General features: G+C 44.8%; 1 protein-coding gene across 2 annotated transcripts; it reads left to right on the forward strand.

The window, feature by feature from the left end:
• The first annotated feature begins 537 nt into the window (after positions 1-537).
• On the forward strand, positions 538-12,324 carry LOC128437388 (uncharacterized). Of its 2 annotated transcripts, none has more exons than XM_053419519.1 (2): positions 538-1,454; positions 8,385-12,324. In XM_053419519.1, the coding sequence occupies exon 2, from the start codon at positions 9,128-9,130 to the stop codon at positions 11,402-11,404; it is 2,277 nt and encodes a 758-aa protein (XP_053275494.1). In that variant the 5' UTR covers positions 538-1,454; positions 8,385-9,127; the 3' UTR covers positions 11,405-12,324. The 2 variants fall into 2 exon arrangements, with proteins under 2 accessions (XP_053275494.1, XP_053275495.1); XM_053419520.1 differs by having other exon boundaries at positions 538-1,192; positions 8,417-12,324.
• Positions 12,325-21,799: the final 9,475 nt, after the last annotated feature.

The following is a 21,799-nucleotide window of genomic DNA, read 5'->3' on the forward strand; positions in this document are numbered from 1 at the left end:
GTGCTTTGCCTACTAATTTACACTGTAACAATATTGGCCAAACATCCTTAGGCCATCTTAAAGCAGACGCAATACGTTCAAATGCACAAAAGTATGAATCAACTTCTGTTTCCCTAAACGGAGGAACAAGTGCCACATGTCTGCCGACATCAAAGCTATCCTGATGGAAGAGGGTAGGTGATGTTACCTGAATGGGGGTGGCAGACGCTAATGGGGGTTCCCGCTCCAACTCTAGAGCTCGCACTCGTAGATGCATTGCCTCACACTCCACCTCCTTAATACGGAGCACAAAGTGGAGCTCCTCGGCCGTCATGTCAGCCTTAATCATGGGATCCATGTGGGGGGGGACTGTGGCATTGCTTTGGCCTCCGCATCTTCCCCAGTATCCACATGACGTTCTGTATCTCTATGATTAATGTGACAAGTGTGTTAAGCCAGCGGCGTTGTCCGGCTGACGGTGGCTGGTTAGAGCACTTACGGCATGTGTGTACGGTCACATACGGTTATAACGAACTTTCATAACGGGGCTAGTGTTGAGATATCTATGTTTCTCTGTATCTTGTGATTATATTTTACCTATATCCTGTGAACAAATATTAGCTGTATAATCCATATAATCAATAATGCTACAACAGTTACTTTTAGTTAGAATGATGTATAATCTTTTTGACTCAGACGCAGGGTCAGGCCCAGAGCACGACCACAGAAAGAGCAGGTGTCAACCTGAATGTCAATCTGACCCAAAATACAATTCGGAGAAAAGTGTGTGATGGAAATTCATCTTGAGATTTGAAATAATGAAAGCACGGATGCTCAGAAAAGAGAGAGGACGTGCCAGAACTAATACAATAAGGTGCTTCATGAAATATGGTGAGAAAAAGATATGAAATCCTCCGGAAAAGTATTATCTGCTGGGTCTCTCCACTGTGGCAGGCTCCCTGTTTGCCAAGGCCACAGTGGTGGGACACCTGGTCAGTTGAAAGTGATGTGCTTGCAAAAAACTGCACTTTGAGGAAACAGTATACATCTGGCCAATAACTGGCCAGATGAATTCCCTCAAAGAAAAAGAACCGCCTCTGTGCCCACCCTGTGTCTGATTATATATACTGTGGACTTAGGATTGAACGGGGCTTCTTCTCGACATGATCCACTGAACCTGGTGACGTGTCCGGCAGAACCCCAGAGACTCTCTGTAAGTATTTCAGTGAATACAATAAATGTTCAATTTCCAGAACTTCATGTATAAGTGTCTAATTATTCCTTCTCAAATCCTGGATCAACAAACACGCTTGTCCAATCGCCGGAGGCGAGTTCAAGTTTAAAAGCCTGGCGACGACAAAATTGGTGACCCCGACGTGATCCAGTGAAGGAAAAAAGGACAGATCGTATTGACGATAAGAGGACATCTCGAGGATCTCGTTGTTCACAGTGAAAGACCGGTCAACATAAAACAGGTGAGCAGCGACCTTTTTATAACTAAAACGGCTGTGATTGGAAAAATAACTAAATTAACTGTGAGCAAAGAGAAATACGAGATGTAAGTATATTAAGAGTGGAGTGAAGGAAATTGTAAGGGTCTGGGACCCTATGGTTTGAAACCATTTACATTTATTGAAAGGATTTGGGATCCTATGGCCAGGGGCCACACTGAGAAGTGTACGGAACACTGATAAAGTGGTGCATGGAGCACGCACTATAATTTAAAGGATTTGGGATCCTATGGCCAGGAGCCACATTGAGAAGTGTACGGAACACTGATAAAGTGGTGCATGGAGCACGCACTATAATTTAAAGGATTTGGGATCCTATGGCCAGGAGCCACATTGAGAAGTGTATGGAACACTGATAAAGTGGTGCACGGAGCACGCACTATAATTTAAAGGATTTGGGATCCTATGGCCAGGGGCCACACTCATATCTGTGTCCGGAGTCAGATATGAAGTGAAAAAGGGAATCAGGGATTTCCTAGTCTGGGATTAAAGGGGAAAAGTGTGGGCTGGTTTCCTGTGACATCAAGGTAATTACGAACACAAAGAGTGTTTTGAGTCACAGTTCTGAAAGGCTATTGAGGGTTGGAATAGATATTGGCAGAATATTAATAGATTGTGGAAAAGTGTGTATTTTGGTTGTGTTAAACACCCAGAGAACAGGCGCTACTGAAACTATTTCTGTAGTAGAAGCTTCCTGTTCTGACCAAGTGCACATGGCAATGCGTCCTCCACATCTAAGTTCTGCCAACAGTATTTGATAAAAATTGTGAAAAAAGTAGTTAAAGAAACAAACAAAATGACGACTACTAATGCAACATTTCAGGAGGTGATTCATTTGGCCATTTTAAAAGAAATTCAACACAGTGTGGATCGAGACAAAGCTAAAAAGGAGGCACAAAAACGCATCCATAAATGGATTACTCAAAAGTGGATGATTCCACTCGATTCAACTGCAGATCCCATCCCTGCATTTACCGCCAGACTGGCCCTGTTAAACGGGAGGATCCTGGACGTCTCGGGTAAAATAGAAAAAACATCAGATGGGTGTTTTGGGTTTAAGAAAAAACGGTTGAAGAAAAAACTGAGGCGCATCCATAAAAAGAAAACTGAACTGGCAGAATTTGCAAAAATCGTGTGTTCAATAAGCTCAGACAAAAGACAAAACAAACCCATGGGTTCAAAACATACAAACTCCCTGTATCCAGTGTTGCGAGTGGAGGACCAGCCTCCACCATATAACCAGAAACTCACAGACCCGCCGGGGGTAATGGCTCCTGTGTTTGACATAAAAGTAACCGGGGATTTTGTTGGTACAGTAGAAAGTAGAGACGTGGGAAATAACAACCAAAATTGTGTATCATCTCCGTGCCCGTCCGTGCAAGATGACACACTAAAAGAGGAAGATTTATGCAACGACGGCAGACAGTCACCGACGTGGTCATTATCTCACTCTCAGGAAGTGTCCACTGTACAACAGAGGCTGTGTGAAGTTAAGGAAGTAAGATTCCAACTAAATAGAGAGAAAGAGAGAACATCAAATCTGCAGGATAAAAGACACATGGAGGACAAAGCAAAACGTCTTGACCAAGAAATAATACAGTTAAAAAATACTGTTCTCATGTTGCGCGACATTGGGGAAAGGAACAACAAATACAGAGAACGGAGAGTGGAGGAAGACGAGGAGCACAGAGAGAAACTCAGGCAGCTCAACAGGCAGCAAGAGGAGTTGGAGGAAGGGAGATATGAAACGGAAGACACACACACACACCCCGTTGCCACGGTAACGAAAAAAACTAAAACTGTCAGAATAGACCAACCTCTTTTGATACCATTCGATGCGTCGTATGAAAAATACCAACAAGAGAAAGGGCGCAGGGACACCAGACTACAGAGAGCAGCATATGATCAGGAGAAAAAGGAAAAAGGTGAAGGGATAGGTTTATTGTCAGAATATGCACACATGTTTGAACAGAGTCATTCTGACCCTGAAGCAGCGGCTAAAATATTTCCTCTAAAAGAAGGGGGACAGGGACAGGGACCAGTGTATAAACCCTGGACATTTGGAGACTTAGCAGCTCTCCAGGCCAAATTGCCCCCACTAACAGATGGCGCTAGAGCATGGATAAATAAATTCGAAGGCAACACTCAGGGACTCAAACTTTGCCTGGGAGATTGGAGGTCCCTATTGGGAGGAGTAACCTCCGCTCAAATCACCAAAGAAATAGATGAAGAAGCTAACACCACAATGATAGCAGATGACGAGGCTCTCTTTAACCACAGAGGGAACCTATATGCTGCCCTAAACTTAAAGTACCCACCTGACTGGGGCCTGCATGGACTCTCTGTTATCCCCTGGATTCAAGGTCAGACTGCAGATCAGTACTTACTCAAAGCAGTGGAGGATTGGACTAATAACACAGGTTCACATCCAGGAGGGACCGCCTCTGTAGAAAATATGATGTTTAGAAAAGCCTGCGTAGATGGCCTCCCATCGGAGGTACAGCCCAAACTAGCAGATATTCCAGGATTGGCACAGACTACGTTTAGAGACTGGCGTGTTTCCCTTTTACATCATCTGAAAAATTATGTCACAAAAATAGAAGCCAAAACTCAACAAAATAAAGCTCTGCTTGAGGCCCATCAAACAGGGCTAGCTCTCGCTGCTACTACAGCAGCTAAAAAGAATAAAGACTCCACAGCAACTGTGATGGCTGTTGTAGCTTCACCCCCTCCTGTAGCTGCTCAGCCACCATGGCCCACACAAAGCCCATATCCGCAGGCACCTCACTTTCCCCCACCCTTTAGAGGAAGGGGAAGGAGGGGTAGGGGTTTTACAAAGCCCCGTACAGATGGATGTTTTATCTGTGGAGCACCTGACCACTGGCTTCGCGATTGCCCTAACTACCAAGCGCAGTGTCACACTCAGCCACAGGCAGGTAGAGGCATGTACCAACCAAGAGGGAGGGGTAACCCACAGACTCAAGGGCACATGGCCCCACCTGGCCCCTCGCACAACATGCCCACCTGGCAATAGAGAGGCCCTGTCACCCGGAACCCATTTCCCCAGGCCGATCCCCTGATTGAAGTAGAAATTAATGGCCAGAAAATTACTATGATGGTGGACACGGGGGCAGCACATTCCACCTTGACTGAAGTCTTACCCTCAGATCTCAGCTCACATAAAATTCCGGTTGTTGGGGTGACAGGGATTACTACGTTTAACAAATTTACACATCCTTTTTCCATTTCCATGGCCCACCAAACCCTGCAACATAGAATGCTACATGCCCCAGGCTGCCCAGTTAATCTGTTAGGGAGAGACTTATTATGTAAATTGAGTGCAACTGTGCAGTGTCAACCCACAAACATGCTGGTCTCATTTCCTGATGGCTCATTGTTTAATCTGAACCCATCTCCCTCCAACCAACACCACATGATGGTAGCTACAGATCAGGATGTCATTCATCAAATGGCTGACATTTATTGGACGGTGCTAACCACGCCTACTGATCTAGGCATAGTGGGAGCCTTCTCAAAGTGGAAGCCATGGGTGTATTCTATAGGACCTTTTGCTCCTCCCCCAGACCCTCCCCATGTCACTCTCAATTATCTCCGAGACCCCGATCCAATATATGATCAAGCCTTTTTAGACATAGAAGGGGATAAGTGGCTCATTCACTCACAATATTTGTACATAGGTCAGGAGGGCGCTGCAGCTGGTGTTCAACTTTCACCACAGCAGCTCTCATATTATGTCTCCCACGATGCAGTGCCTCACATTTCTCTCGCTGTAAATATGAAAGGTGAGGCCCGCTCCTTAGGGCCGATGGTAAAAACGGCTCTCAGCATGACTGACTGGCAACACACACACATACCACAAGTTTCCTTTTCACCCACAGGCCAGCTGTACAGAGTGTATATAGAAGAACAAGATACAGCGACTCCCACACACGAACATGTGACACGATATCATGGAAGAGAGAACACAGACAGTTCCTCTGCTATGCAACAAGTGGCCTCACTCCCTTCAGAGCTGTGGTCACAAGGCCCGTTTGATGTAGGGCTGTGCTCCATTCCACCCCCACTTTTTCATTTTGACACCTCACGTGTGATACATAAGCCTCAGTATCGTATCAAACCTGAAGCAGAAGCAGGCATAGCAGAAACAGTTAAAGGTCTGTTAGAGGCGGGAGTCCTCACACCCACCACCTCCTCCTGGAACACACCGTTATTACCCGTTCCTAAAGCAGATGGCAAATCATAACGGATGGTACATGATTTACGCGCCATTAATGATATCACACTCACGCACCCATCCCCCGTCCCAAATCCATTTACATCTTTACTGACTCTCACGCCACAACACACTTGGTTTACAGTACTGGACCTTGCAAATGCATTCTTTTGCATTCCCATTACACCACAGCAGGCAGAGGTGTTTGCTTTCACATTCAAAGGACAGAAATACACATATACCCGTTTACCTCAGGGGTTTTGTTTATCTCCAGGCATTTTTAATGAGGTGCTCAGACATACCCTTGACTCTCTCTCACTTCCCCAAGACACACTGCTAATACAATATGTAGATGATTTACTCATCGCCTCTCCCTCAGAGGAAGCAGCCACACAAGCGTCGCTCAGCATTCTCGGCGCGCTACACAAAGCCGGCTTTAAAATCAGCCGAAAGAAAATGCAATTAGTCCGACAAAGTGTCACATTTCTGGGGAGAAAACTCACAGCCCACGGCACCAACTTGACTGCCTCACAACTCACATCCATAATCTCACATCCAAAACCACAGACAGTGAGACAGATGATGGCTTTTTTAGGATTGTGTAATTACTCACGCACCTACATCGCTGATTACTGCAACCTCACACTGCCATTACGCTCCCTGATAAAAGAACAAGGGGCTAAAAATCTTACAGCATCTCTACAATGGACAACGGAAGCTGATGCATCGTTCATTTCTCTGAAACAGAATCTGGCACAAACCACGAATCTGTCCATTCCTGATTACAGCAAACCTTTCTTTCTGGATGTGTCTGAAAGAGAAAATTGCGTAAACGCTGTTCTCTTTCAGAAGGGGGAACCCGGTACACAAGGCTCCAGAAAAGTTTTGGCTTATCACAGCTCCATGCTAGATACTGTAGAGAAAGGACAGCCAACATGCACCAAAATAGTGGCAGGAATTGCTACTGCATTAAACAAAACTGCACACATAGTCATGAGACATCCTGTACAGGTCTTTACAGATCATGGTGTAACATCCTATGTGACGAGCAACATGTTTTCCATGTCAGCACTAAGACAAAGTAGACTATCAGACATATTGCTACAACCACACATTACATTTACCTCAGAGGGGATAAACATGGCAGGACAACTGATGACGCATCCAGCACATGATTGCGCTATGCGAGTAGTGGAAGACATGAAGATAAGAAAAGATTTATCTAATGAACCATGGAAAGATGCAGAAGTAGAAAACATGTACACCGACGGCTGCTGCTATCGAGACACCACGACTGGTAGACTCAAAGCAGGATATGCTGTGGTCCGACACAACTCTACCCATGGAGGTTTTGATCTACTACATGCGGAAGCAATACCAGCTATTTCTGCCCAAAAAGCGGAACTGAAAGCGGTTGTAAAGGCATTGACATTGGGAGAAGGGAAAATAGTGAACATTTACACAGATTCTGCATATGTGTACGGACTATGTCACCATGAACTTTCCAAACTGCAGCACACTTCCTGGAAGACCACTACTGGATCAGATGTAAAACACCTGATCGAGGTGAAAGACTTATCTGATGCCATCATGGGCCCCACAAAAGTAGCTATTATCAAATGCGCAGCTCATAAGACAGGGACAGATCAAACCACGAGAGGAAATGCGGCTGCAGATGAACAGGCCAAACAAGCAGCAGGATATGCACATCACATGATGCGTTTAGACTCAGACATATCCCCATTTCCCACACGCACCATTGTAGACGTCATAGAGGCCCAGAGAAAAGCAGGATTGTATGAAAGAGGGGCATGGGGACCACAGGTGACCAAAATATACAAGGGTTGTGGAAACACAAAGATGGGAGAATGCACTTCCTATGTCTATTTTTAAAGATTTAGTGGTAGAAGCTCATGGACAATCCCACCGGGGAATAAGGTCAACGCTTCAGCTTATGGAAGCATGGTTTCACCCCCACATGAAGGACATGGTAAAAGACCACTGTCAGAAGTGCACTATCTGCCTCGCACACAACCCTAAAAAAGGCACCACCGCACCCCCAGGAGAGTTCAAACCCCCGTCGGGTCCCTGGCAACACATTGTAATAGATTACACAGACATGGGACCTCACCAACGAAAAGAAGGTTTTAGATACCTCCTGGTGATTGTGGACATGTTCTCAGGATGGGTAGAAGCTGCACCCACAAAAAAGGAAGATGCAGCAGGAGTAATAAAAATGCTCATTCATACCATTATCCCCAGACATGGTTTTCCCAAAATGATCAGGTCAGACAATGGTTCACATTTTAACAACAAACATCTACAACAAGTGGAACAGACTTTTGGAATAAAACATAGTTTTGGAGCAGTGTACCACCCTCAATCTCAGGGAAAGGTAGAGCGCGCAAATGGGGTCCTAAAAACCAAATTGGTCAAAATCATGGCCACCACAGGTCTGTCCTGGGTGCATGCACTGCCCATAGCTCTCGCAGAAGCACGCATGACCCCATCAACCCGAACAGGCCTATCCCCGTTTCAACTGTGTACAGGCAGGATGCCCCTCCTCCCCACAGCGGGCCCAGGAGGGGAAGAGTTTCACAATGTTCCATTGATGCCTTACTCCCCCAACGGATATTGGTTGGCACTGACTCAATCTGTAGTCTCTCTACAGGCAATAACAGACTCCTCCCAGACCCCACAGGTGACGTCGGATCTCCCGGATCCCACGACTCTGCTGCCAGGATCGTGGGTCCTCATAAGAGCATTCAAGAGAAAGTGGGACGGCCCTCGTTGGACTGGTCCACATCTGATCACCGACCGCTCCTCACACACTCTGAAAGTGCAGGGACGAACCGTCTGGTTCCACTTGAACCACTGTGTGGCCACCAACGCCCCGCCTCCAGGAGACGTCCCGGACACTGACAACATCACTCCAACAGAGGGCGCTCCAGTTCCCCAAGCAAGCACACAGACCTTGGGGGACACAGAAACTGATACAGCCTGAAGTGCTAGTAACCTCTCAGAGCTACACCACACCCCCTCTCACACACTGATAAAGCGTTCCAGTTTCCCAAGTACGCACACAGACCTTGGGACACACTATAACTGATACAGCCTGAAGTGCTAGTAACCTCTCAGAGCTACACCACACCTCCTCTCATACACTGATAAAGATCTTCTCGGCGGGACCTGTGAACCGACGCCGGAGTTTTAACTTTGATTTCCTATTTTACTATTCATTTTAATCATTTAACAGAGTCCACAGTATTAGTTTTATTTTTACCTTTTGTGTTAAATTTTTCTATTCATTTTAAATCATTTAACAGAATCGATAGTGTTAAGTTTAATTTTGTTTCTTCTGTTTAATTTTCTCTGCATGTGTTTTAATAAAATATAAGGAAAAATGGAACCAAGACAAAGACCTTGGCATCCTTTCAGACACCCTGGGTTATGTGGGTTTAGGGGGACAGTACTGTTTTTGACCATTATCACTTTAGTGATTGTATTTCCTCTGCTATGGTTCGAAAAGAAACTAAACTCAAGCTCCACCACGTCCCCCACGACTCCAACTGCCGCCTCTCATATCACCCCCACCACCCCTTTCCTGACCAATCCTACTCGGCAATATCACAAACCAGAACATCACTCTCGGAGCAAGCGCTCTGGCTCCACCGCACCAAAGGTAAAAACCTGTTCTAGACCCGGCACCACATCTAAGAATGAACCCATATGTCTTACGGTAGAAGGTAATGCACGCATCACATTTCAAATAGACGTGTGTCGGCATTTCGATTGTCCCACTTACAGATACGCACAATATTATGTAAATCCAGTCTCAATGAAAGGATGGGATTACACGGTCGCATATTCTGGCACAGACTGGGAGCCAAGGCCTTCGGCCTGGTTTTGTAAAAAAATAAAAAACCTGGTGGGACTAGCTCGGGGAGTGATCCAACCCCAAGAGGAGGGGGGATCATATCTGTTACTTACAGTCGATCTAACAAAACAAAACATCTCCCAAATCACACAACAAACTTGCTCAAGTTGGAAGTGTCGCGGGGAAAAGTACTCCTCCCTCTATCTGTCCCTAACGGCTTACGTCAAAGGTTATCCCTCAGTGGAACTCATGATAGAACAGACTTGGCCAGATGCGTCCACTCCCTCTAACACGACCTCTTTCTCACCTTTCATTGAACCCGTGCCCCAAGGAAGCGGTGTCCTGGCCTTCGTCACAGATGATCTGACCTATGATAACGTTCTTGGTTCAGAGACAGGGTATCACATGTCCAATACTTGGCTGTTGCTAGCCCAGGAAGCTGCTAGATCTTCCCCTTTTTCTGATTGTGTTGTGTGTTCCGGCCCCCGACCTGTATTGCATATGGTTCCCACACCATTCGAATATACCAGTATAGGTACCACAGAACATGTATCTGAAGGCACTCCTGACATACACTGTCTATTGAACATAATGGGGAAACATGTTCCCTCACCCAGATGCAAACAGTATGACGACTGGTATCCCATGACCCCACAAAATGCCACACCACCATTCTTCAGTAATCGACTAGACAAAGGGGTTAATTTCACCTGTATAACCCGCTCCAAGGAAAGCCACCCAGCACGTTTAATGGGACACCTTAACCCTACTCACTGTCACACCATGCTCAATCTCACCAGCAACACCACAGCACTGTCTCTTACTGTGGCCCGCTCTGATGTCTGGTGGTATTGCGGAGGGAAGAAAGTGTTCGGCTGGCTTCCTCCGAATTGGTTCGGCACATGCGCGTTGGTTTCCTTTGTATCACCAATCTCTGTAATTCAAGCATCCAATGAAGTTCAAGCCGCGTTATCCCAAGCAGCCGACTTACACCCTAGGGCACGCAGATCAGTTGATGCTTTTTCCAGTAGTCCGGTGTATATGGATGCTATAGGAATTCCCCGGGGGGTCCCAGATGAGTATAAACTGGCAGATAACATTGCAGCAGGATTTGAGAGCATGCCTATCATTAGTGCTATGTTCCCAGTTACTCCCATCAAAAATGTCGACCGAATCAACTATCTCCACTATAACATCCAACGCTTGTCCAATTTCACCAGAGACGCAGTATCAGCGGTACACGAACAGCTGTCTGCCACCTCCTTGATGTCATTTCAAAATCGTGTAGCAGTTGATTTCCTTTTAGCAGAGAGAGGGGGTGTATGTGCTATGATAGGTGCACAATGTTGTACGTTCATCCCTAACAACACGGCCCCAGACGGTACCTTATCTAAAGCACTCCATGGACTGCGTTCACTCTCTGTGGAAATGAAGGAACACTCTGGCGTGAAACCATGGGATGATTTTATGTCTAACTTCTTTGGCAAATGGTCTAAACTGGTCTCGGCCTTCATACTATCTGTCGCAGTGTTCATAGCCCTGTTCGCCATCTGCGGATGTTGTTGTGTTCCCTGCATTCGAGCCCTGTGCATCCGTGTCATAGACTCTGCGATACAAAAGAATGACACTGAACGTGCATTACAACTGCCCCTGCTAGCTCACTCTGAGGAGATGAGGGACTGCGTTTCTTATGATTTCTGCCCAGATGGTGACAACTTACCAGATATTGACCATGCCTTTGCTCTTGCGTTACAGACTGTCCCCTCAGTCGTTCTGACCCCTGCTTTCGGACTTCCCCAATAAGTTGATGCTCAATTATGATTAGTCACATAGCCCCAAATGGTGATGTATGGACCCTTACAGGACACGGTTTTGACTTTCCCGACACAATATCTCTCACAGGAGCCCTAACAGTCGTTAGAACCCCTAAACTTAATACTTCATGCAATAGCCCGATGAAATGCTGGGAGCCTTACCCTGATTTTAGTGACATGTGATTAACACATGTCAACAGAGGGATTGTTGAGATATCTATGTTTCTCTGTATCTTGTGATTATATTTTACCTATATCCTGTGAACATATATTAGCTGTATAATCCATATAATCAATAATGCTACAACAGTTACTTTTAGTTAGAATGATGTATAATCTTTTTGACTCAGACGCAGGGTCAGGCCCAGAGCACGACCACAGAAAGAGCAGGTGTCAACCTGAATGTCAATCTGACCCAAAATACAATTCGGAGAAAAGTGTGTGATGGAAATTCATCTTGAGATTTGAAATAATGAAAGCACGGATGCTCAGAAAAGAGAGAGGACGTGCCAGAACTAATACAATAAGGTGCTTCATGAAATATGGTGAGAAAAAGATATGAAATCCTCCGGAAAAGTATTATCTGCTGGGTCTCTCCACTGTGGCAGGCTCCCTGTTTGCCAAGGCCACAGTGGTGGGACACCTGGTCAGTTGAAAGTGATGTGCTTGCAAAAAACTGCACTTTGAGGAAACAGTATACATCTGGCCAATAACTGGCCAGATGAATTCCCTCAAAGAAAAAGAACCGCCTCTGTGCCCACCCTGTGTCTGATTATATATACTGTGGACTTAGGATTGAACGGGGCTTCTTCTCGACATGATCCACTGAACCTGGTGACGTGTCCGGCAGAACCCCAGAGACTCTCTGTAAGTATTTCAGTGAATACAATAAATGTTCAATTTCCAGAACTTCATGTATAAGTGTCTAATTATTCCTTCTCAAATCCTGGATCAACAAACACGCTTGTCCAATCGCCGGAGGCGAGTTCAAGTTTAAAAGCCTGGCGACGACACTAGCCACCATGCTAACTGCGGTGGGAACAGCGCAAAAACCCGCTGACTTTAATCCCACGGCTGTCATGACACTGTTTCTCAAACACCGTCAGGTTAGAAGCAAACACTTGGTAGTAGTTAGTATCGGGTGTCCGTGCTGACTGTGTGTGGAAGCTGGGGGGAAGCTAGCTGCCTCCGTGTAGCTTCAAGCTGTTGCAGCTGTTGAATTAGCGACGCAGTTTGGAAACAAGACCGGGGAACCGCTGCGTTAAGACACGATAACATAAGCATTTTGACCCGCTGGGTGTCACTTTATTTCACCAAAAACTGTCGCGTCATCAACATCCTTTTTCTGTTAGTTGCCATCGTTCACTGTGTGTGAGGAGCCGGGAGGACCTAAATAAACCAGCGTGGACTTCTTCTATATACCTCATGAGGTAGGCTTCTCTTAGCTCGACTTCCGTTGCGCCATCTACTGTTCTGGCGGTGAATTGTTTTCACAACAAAAAGGCTCGTAGAACTATAAATCAAAAAGGGTCCGTCTGCTTTGTCCGTCCGTCCTTCCGCAACGGACTCGGAGAAGCATACAGAGGCCTTTACTCCTCACCAACAAAAACAGGAGAAAACATGGTTTGAACAAAAATGCCACCCACCCCTACCAAGAACGGGCTGTTACCAAAAGAACAATTTACAGAGAGCTGCATAAGTTGAGTCCGGCTGGAGGTCCGGCTGGCGGTGGGGAGAGAGAGAGAGAGAGAGAGAGAGAGAGAGAGAGAGAGAGAGAGAGAGAGAGAGAGAGAGAGAGAGAGAGAGAGAGAGAGAGAGAGAGAGAGAGAGAGAGAGAGAGAGAGAGAGAGAGACTCAAGGTTGTAACAAATTGTCTGGGCAGAAAACTAGTTTAAATACTTAGCGTGTCATTTATTGGATTGTATGTTTGTTTGAAGATCGCCGAATCTTGTTTTCAGTCCGTGTTTAAACGCGGCGAAACGATACTTCACTTCCGGTTCCTTTGTACCGTGTTGAAATGTTTTAAAGTGCTTCGCGCCGTTATGGAGAGTCTACGGCAGCACTGTTATCGTCCGACTGGGTTTGCAGAGACTTTGCCGATAAAAACTTCAGTGCACAACTCCAATTTGAGTACCGAGTGGTAAAGTTTCTGTAACCTTGTCTCTGACGATGTTTTTGAGAGCTTTTCTGATCTCTCTCTTTATCTTCCTCTCTCTCTCTCTCTTCCCTCCTAAACCTGCTTTTACACCCGTCCCGACCTACACTCTCATATTTCATGTTACATGGAGAAATCTAACCAGGGTGGTGCCCCGCGACGATAAGTAATAATTACTGATTGTTACATTCTTAATTGATAATTTGATTGTTTTCATTAATTATTTAACTATTATTAATTGATAACCGTATCATTTCTAATAAATTATTTTACTATTCTTAATTAATAGCTTTATAATTTTTAATTATTTTTAATAAATAATTTTTATTTTAATAATCATATTTCATGATTATTAATAATTAGCCAACGTCAAATCTACTACTACTATTGCACAACAATATTTTCTACTCAAGGCTAGTTTCATGAAAAAACATCGAACTAACAGGAGAGGGAGGGTTGCCTAGCAACCGGCAGCGTAGAGTAGGAGCGTGACGGAGGAGGAATTCTTGTCACTTCCTGGATTCCTTGACAAGAGGCGGGGGACTACAGCTATGGACCAATAAGGGAGAACCAAATTGATTTGCGGTGACTCCCCTTCTATCTTTCATAACCAATCATATTAAATCTACTGTTATAATTATATCAAACCCCTTTTGTTCGGGGCCATTATTAACTACCTATTGCTAACTGATTTAGCCTAGGCTGTGATAATTGTCCATAGCTAGCTAATTGTTCATCTTTCATTGCATCTCAATAAATACTTAAATTGGACCAGTCCGGCTCATCTCTTATTTAGGATAAACCAACACGCCTGACAAGCTGAACGCTTTAAAAACTGTAGAGATGGTAGCAGACTTCAGGAGGAGCCCAGCCCAAACCGCCCCCGTCACCCTGTGTGACTCCCCAGTTAAAACAGTGCAGTCTTTCAGATTCCTGGGGACGATCATCGCACAGGACCTGAGATGGACAGAGAATATCACCTCCACCATCAAGAAGGCCCAGCAGAGGATGTTCTTCCTGCAGCAACTGAGGAAATTCAACATGCCGCGGAAAGTGATGGTTGAGTTCTACACAGCCATCATTGAGTCCATCCTCACCTCATCCATCACCGTCTGGTTCGCTGCCTCCACTGCAAAGGACAAGGGCAGACTGCAGCGGATCATTCGGTCAGCCGAGAAGGTCATCGGCTGCGACCTGCCGGCTCTCATAGATCTGTTCCACTCCAGGACCAGTAAGAGAGCAGGCAAGATCATTGCTGATCCTACCCATCCCGGTCACCACCTATTCCAGAGACTCCCATCCGGAAAAAGGTTCTGGGCCATCAGGACTAAAACCTTGCGTCACCTGAACAGTTTTTTCCCTATGGCAGTGGGGCTCACAAACAAGCCCCCTGCATCACACTGACTCTGCTGACCCCCCCCACCCCCAGCACATAATTTATAACTATATATTATTGGCACTATCACCAATCTCTGCACCTTAGAACCTCACGTGCCCATAACTCTCTTACTGTATATACTGTTGTTCTATATAGTTGTTTTTATATTGTTGTTTGTACAGTGCACCAACCACACCAAAGCAATTTCCTGTATGTGCAAATATACATGGCAATAAAAAAAAATTCTGATTCTGATTTTATTTGGGAGAAAAAAAAAAAAAAACGAGGTTCAGTTTTTTTTAGTAGAACAAGTTTTGTTCTAGCTGTCGGCTCCGCTGCTTAAGATTACGGCAGCGCATATTTTGTTTATCTTGTAATAAAGACCTCAATGAGGTTTTTTTCACTGCATTTTAATATAGCCTATAAGTACTGAATTTTTGAATATACAAATATTAATGATTAATCGAAAATTTGTCGTTAATACTCCGGGCGGGCGATCGATTAGGACAATTTAATCGAATGCCCATCCCTAGGCCAAATACAGGGCTTATCCCACCGGCTGGGGGACGACAACAAATGTGCACTGGTCTTTCGGTTATGGTGCTAGATTGAGCGGATGTTTTACTTTGTCTCTCCCTGCTTACTAAATTGCTGCAAATTTGTAACCTCAATTTCAACAAAACGTTATCATGTAGGCTATTCAGTAACTCTCCAAAATCCTCGGACCACAATGAGAGCACAGGAGCAGAATGGAGGCATTTTAAGTTTTTTTCCACGTTTGAAGAATCCGTCACTAGTTCCTTCTATTGTATTGGGTTTGGCTGCAATACTGTTTACTCCTGAAACTCCAAAAGTGTTTTGTGGACATAAACCCTTCACCCACCCTTCCATAGCATAGTGGTGAGAAGATAATGAGTGAACAAAAATGTTTCTTCCAATCCAGTGAACTCTACCTTTTTAACCTTTCAAACAATATCCAGAAAGGTACAGAATCGGTTGCAAGTGACAACCACATGAGGCTACATGCCAATCACAGTTTATTCAAACTGAGGAAAGGGCGCATCTCCACATGGTCTTGTGTGAGCAGAAAGATGCCGAGTTGAAGGAAGACCAAAGTATTCTGATACATATAAAAAACAAAGACTGTGTGGCTCTGGAGGTGCAGTACCACAAAGGCTGTTACAATCAGTACACCAGGTTTTTGACGAGGCCTGAAAAACCAGAGAAAGAACAGTAAGTTATTTATTATGTTGCATTTCAAGGAGCTACTAACTTAACATTATATAAGTAAACATTCAATCTGCATTCTGTTGTATGTGCACACAATCTACCAAAATGGCTTAAACCGGGACATTTGGAGGGAGATTGCTCTCCGCGGAGAGTTTAAGACGTTGAACGAGGCAATTCAACTCGCCATTAAGACTGGCGACCAACTCCTCCTGTAGCGTGCTGACTCCGCTTGTTCCCCGGATTACTGTCGCCCTGAACAGCTGACTTCCCTCGGGGCCCGCCGAGAAATGCCGGAGATTTCCGAACCTGAGCCCATGCAATTAGACGGCCTCCATCTGTCCCCCGGGGAGAAGAACCACAGAATGAAGACCCAGTCCTGCCTGTACTGTGGCCGAGCTGGTCATTTTCTCGCTAATTGTCCCGTCCGTCCGGCAAAAGGTCTGGCTCGGCAGTAGTGGGAGAGACACTGTCGAGCCGTATGGTGAAGCCACGGTCCGTCGGGCTCAGACCACCCAGCCCGATCCAGGTACTGGACCTCCTAACTGCCTCTTCGTCCCAGACTCTGTCTGCTCTCAGGTCCTGCAGTGGGCACACTCCTCCCGCCTTACCTGTCATCCAGGGATCCACCAGAAGCGTCAATCGACGCTTCTGGTGGCCGACCATGGACACTTATACTTGCTTATTTGTAGCAGCCTGCACCGTATGTTCCCGGAATAAGACCTCCACCAAGAGCAGTTCTGGTTTGCTTCGTCCTCTGCTGATCCCTGGTCGTCCGTGGTCCCACATTGCCCTGGACTTTGTAACTAGTCTTCTCCCCTCTGGAGGCAATACTGTGGTCCTCACTGTGATTGACCGTTTCTCCAAGGCTGCTCATTTCATTGCCCTGCCCAAACTACCCTCTGCTCGGGAGACTGCTGACCTATTACTGCAGAACGTCTTCCGCATCCATGGTTTGCCTTCTGACATCGTCTCTGACAGAGGGCCGCAATTTACATCCCAGGTGTTGAAGGCTTTCTTTAAGGCCCTGGGAGCAACCGCCAGCCTGACTTCTGGATATCACCCCCAATCCAACAGCCAGAACGAGCGGGCCAATCAGGAGATCGAGGCGGCACTCCGCTGCGTCTCCGCTGCTGAGCCGTCATCCTGGAGTGCCCGGCTACCATGGGTGGAGTACGCCCACAACACACTCCCTAACACCTCCTCCGGTATGTCTCCCTTCCTCTGTTCTCTGGGCTATGAACCCCCTCTTCAGAATGTGCTGAGTAGCATCACTATGTCTGTGTCCATAAAAAAACACTAATTTACTAACCCCTACTTCACTATATAGGGTATTCTATATAGAGAACTATATACTGAGATCATCAGATAAAGAAAAAAACACTTTCGGATACTACTCTTCACATTTTCTTCGGCCTGTAATGACGTAATTGTTGCAGGATTATGACGTACAAAAACAACAGCAAGGTCAGCCGGTAATAAATCTTACAATACATTTGAAAGGTTTATTTTACTCTTAGTATTAATACCCTTAAAAGGCAAAAAACATTGGTTGAGCATATTTAAAGCTCAGTTTGTGCTGTGATGCTCTGCTCTGCTCGCATTTACATTTTTACGTCAGGTCTGGCTGGTCCTGCTGCCCTCTCTCTGTCGTTAGCGCAATGCATGATGGTATATATTGCTCGGATAGTGCCCATCGGTTGTACACTATTTTTCATGATGCATTACAGGAGCGCAAGAGTGCACGATATAGGATACATAAGACAAAGACAAACATTCAGACACCACTACAAAATGGAAGTCTCACTTTTTAGTGGACGATATAGGAATTCCTGAGTGACTGTCCTGCATGAAAATTACAATAAAATTATATTTCAATTTCATTAAAATTTAAATAAATGTAATCATTTGATGTGACTTACAGGTGATACAGGTGTTACAAACAATATAATGAAACCGTAATGCAGACAGTATCGAATCAGAGGTTGATGGTTTAATGACAACTAAGGCACCATGTACGGATGGAAGAAGGGAGATATGCTGCTATATATACTGTGGGTTGTACAACAACCTGGCGAGCAGTAGTTGAAGTGCAAGTGGAGTAATATACTGGAGTTGATGAGTAATGGAAGGCAGTACAGGCAATACAGACTTGAGGTGGATCGAAGAGCCGATGGATAACAGGTGAGTGAGAGGAGAGCTGCAGGGGAAGATCACGCCCACAAACAGAGACAGACAGACAGAGGAATACCCAAACATAAGGGATCCTAAAAAACAGGACTCTGTTGGCTTTTTAAAAAGCTGTCATTTGGGTTAAAGTTAACCCCTTTGAGTAAAATATCTCCAGCTCTTTGTCTACTTCCTCTCCTACCCTCAAGTTTGAAAGTGTATTCATGTAAATAAAAAATCATGCTTTGGCTGCAGCCAATAGCTTCATGTCTCATCTAAATGCTTTACTTCTGTGAAGGCTCCTTTGTGCATAGATGCTTTTAGCAGAGCTTCTAAAACTGCAGGTATTTGAAGACCAGTAGGATAGACTGTCGTGGAATATTTATTCAGGAATTCTCTCAAGTTCTACATAGTTCATGCTTTGATTGTGAAGGGTTGAGTCATTATTTTTAAAGCCTTATTTCCAGCTAAAGGGACATTAACATTATATGAAAAACATGGGGTCACAAAAACAACTGGCCAAGTACTTATCGATACTCCAGGGGCTGTGATGATGGTATTGGATGAAGAAACTGAGGAACCAGGAAAGAGTGATCCAGTGCCAGAGTAGAGGAGGAAATAGGAGTTTCACTGATTTGAGTCAATGTAAGAATAATAGTCTTTCGTCTTTACCACATATGCTGATGATAAAGTGAAGAATTGGTTATCAAAATCTGTCTTTTCCATTAGCTTGGAGTTGAAACTTGTTCTACCAAGCCGGACACAGGACACAGCAGAGAATCAAACCCCATCCTCATAAACCAGAAGTACCATAACCAATGCCTTTTGACGTGAAAGGTAAAGAAAAACCTGCACTAGCAACAGCATATTTGTGGAACTATTGTATCTGGCATTTAACCCCTTGGTTCACTATATGGAATATTTTAAATTGTTCTATAGGTAGGGTTTTCCCCTTCAATTAAGAACACAATCAAAATTGCATGCAAGAACTATTAGAATAATAAATATGCATAAATTAAAAACATGTCATTAATTATACACACATATGTACACATATCATGATTCAGATTAATGTGCACTCACTGTAAAATTTATGCAAACTACATTCACCCATTCTGGCCATACATTTCTGCTACAGGATCCCTATTCTCAATAATTTCATTACACCAAAACAAGTCTTCCATACTGATATGAAATACATCACCACATCCTTTTCCAAACAAAGCAGGAGACATAATCTACATTTGTACTAATTCTTCCAGATCATTGTTTTTAGAACTAAGAGAACATTAAATTTGTTCATGGTAACTGAAATACCACTGCATGAACATCATAACGATCAATTATAGTGCCTCTCTTTAGTGGGTAAATGCATCGTGGATAGTAGTGGCATGTAAATGGTATGCAGCTATCCAATTTGGAGGAGTTATTCAATAGGACACTGTGTGGACAACAGCTGAATTGCCTCGAATTGAATAGCCTTATTAAATGGTTCATACCTGTCCCTGGACTGCCTGTAATGAGAAGGTGTATCTGCACCCCCCATACCAGATCGAAGTAATGCCTGACCATCACTGCACATAATGATGTTTCTCTTTTCCAAGTGTCCAACTTTCTCCCTACTCTGCACTAAATCTGGAATATTTTCCACTTGTTCATCCAGTGCAGGCTTCTTTTGGAAAGCAGCTGTTGGCACTCCAAACATTCCAGTTCCTGCTCTGGGCACACTTCACACCAGGCATTCTCTACAACACCATTATTGTCAATGGAACGTTGGATATTATCCAACGTTCCTTTCTCTGCTCCTGGCGTATATTTGCCCTCATCACTTTTTCGCCAACTCGGATATTGTCCTCATGACCCATCTCCTCATTTACCCCATGTTGGCTTGAACCACGGTGTAGTGGGCGGGGAGGCTCTTCAGTCCCAGAGATTGGGTATCCTGGGCAATACTAGCCTCCACACCATCAGCCGTCACCTGTGTCAAGAAACGCATCAGAATGTTATGTTACAGCAACCATTAAGTTAATCATAATTTCCAGTTTTTCCTACAATACAAACATTACATTTGTAATTTCTTACATACCACATACTCTTCAGGAATCTCAGTTGGGTACGTGGCCTCATGACCAAACATAAGGGAAAAGGGGGAGATTCTCGTTGTCAACTGCTTTTTTTGTCCTTAGAGCAAAAAGTGTTGCTTTGAGGTGGTCATCCCAGGTGTTTGGTTTTTCACCCACCAATTTAGTCAAGGTAATGTAAGGTCATACACACAACATTGAGACCTTAAGATTGCAGTGTTAAGTCACAAATTTACAATAGCTTTAAATAGTTCCGTTTTTTCCACCAAGACGTTAGTCTGGGGGTGGTAGGGAGAGCAGAGACTTCTTTATTCCCAGTGTCACAGACCGGCTCAAAGATTGTGAAAAGGAGGGAGATGACATGAAATGAATGTTGCTCTTTTCAGATATCTATTAAAAAAAAAAAAAAATTGTAATCAACAAAACAATGTGTGTCCAAGAACAAAAGCAGAAAAGGATGCTGTAGTCAGGTAGAGTCAACCTCGTCCCACAGAGAGCGCAAGAGAAGGCATGAACGTGGCGAAACATTTTAAAGGGTGGAGCACACCTGGCCGAGGTGTGCACTGATTAATGCTGACGCCACCTCCACATACAGCTAAGGGGAAAGAAGAACAGGGACACCTAGTGTCCAGGTGAGGGTGGAGGGGGGTCATCACACCACCTTCTCACAGACGTAGTTGAGATGAAAGAAAAGTGGAAACATTCATATTGAGCCCATACCATTTAAGATACAGAAGGCATGAGGAGTTCTTACCTTATTAACACATTTTCTACCTTGGTCCGTGAGAAGCCTTGTCGGAGTCTTCAACATAAATATAACAAACGAAGGAATTTCAAAAGTCCAAACTGAAAAAACAAAAGCACACAGGAGAAAACACTGGAGGCTTACAAGCAGAGATGCAGAGGACGGGAGCTCAGGAGACACCGTATACTAAAAACACAGGCGATCAGGACATAACGACGATGATCCGACGAGGACAAAGGGAAGCACAGAGGCTTATATACACGCACAGGGAAGGCAGGGGCAATTGAACACAGGAGGACTGGTGCAGACAATCACAGAGACAGGAGGTGAAGAACACACACTAGGCGCAGGGCCTACAAAATAAAACAGGAAACAGAAAACTTGCCACACTGAAACAACTCAGCCAAACATAAACACAAGGAAGAACAAGAAACAGGAGATAATAACTAAACAAACCGTTACACCATGCTCACTTGCATGGAATGCCCCAAACAGATAGTTTGCCACCTCTGGTGAGGTAACAACTTTGGCGAGATACTCGCCCAGATTCCTTCAACGGCATACGTTGTGAAGCTGCCTATCTGAGGGCTATGATGATATTAGTAATTCGACATCAGTGCTTTATTGTT

Source organism: Pleuronectes platessa, chromosome 3 (genome assembly GCF_947347685.1).
Source record: "Pleuronectes platessa chromosome 3, fPlePla1.1, whole genome shotgun sequence".
NCBI lineage: Eukaryota > Metazoa > Chordata > Actinopteri > Pleuronectiformes > Pleuronectidae > Pleuronectes > Pleuronectes platessa.

Coding starts and splice junctions, on each gene's coding strand:
- LOC128437388 (XM_053419519.1), top strand. CDS start 9,128: ATGGAACCAAGACAAAGACCTTGGCATCCTTTCAGACACCCTGGGTTA.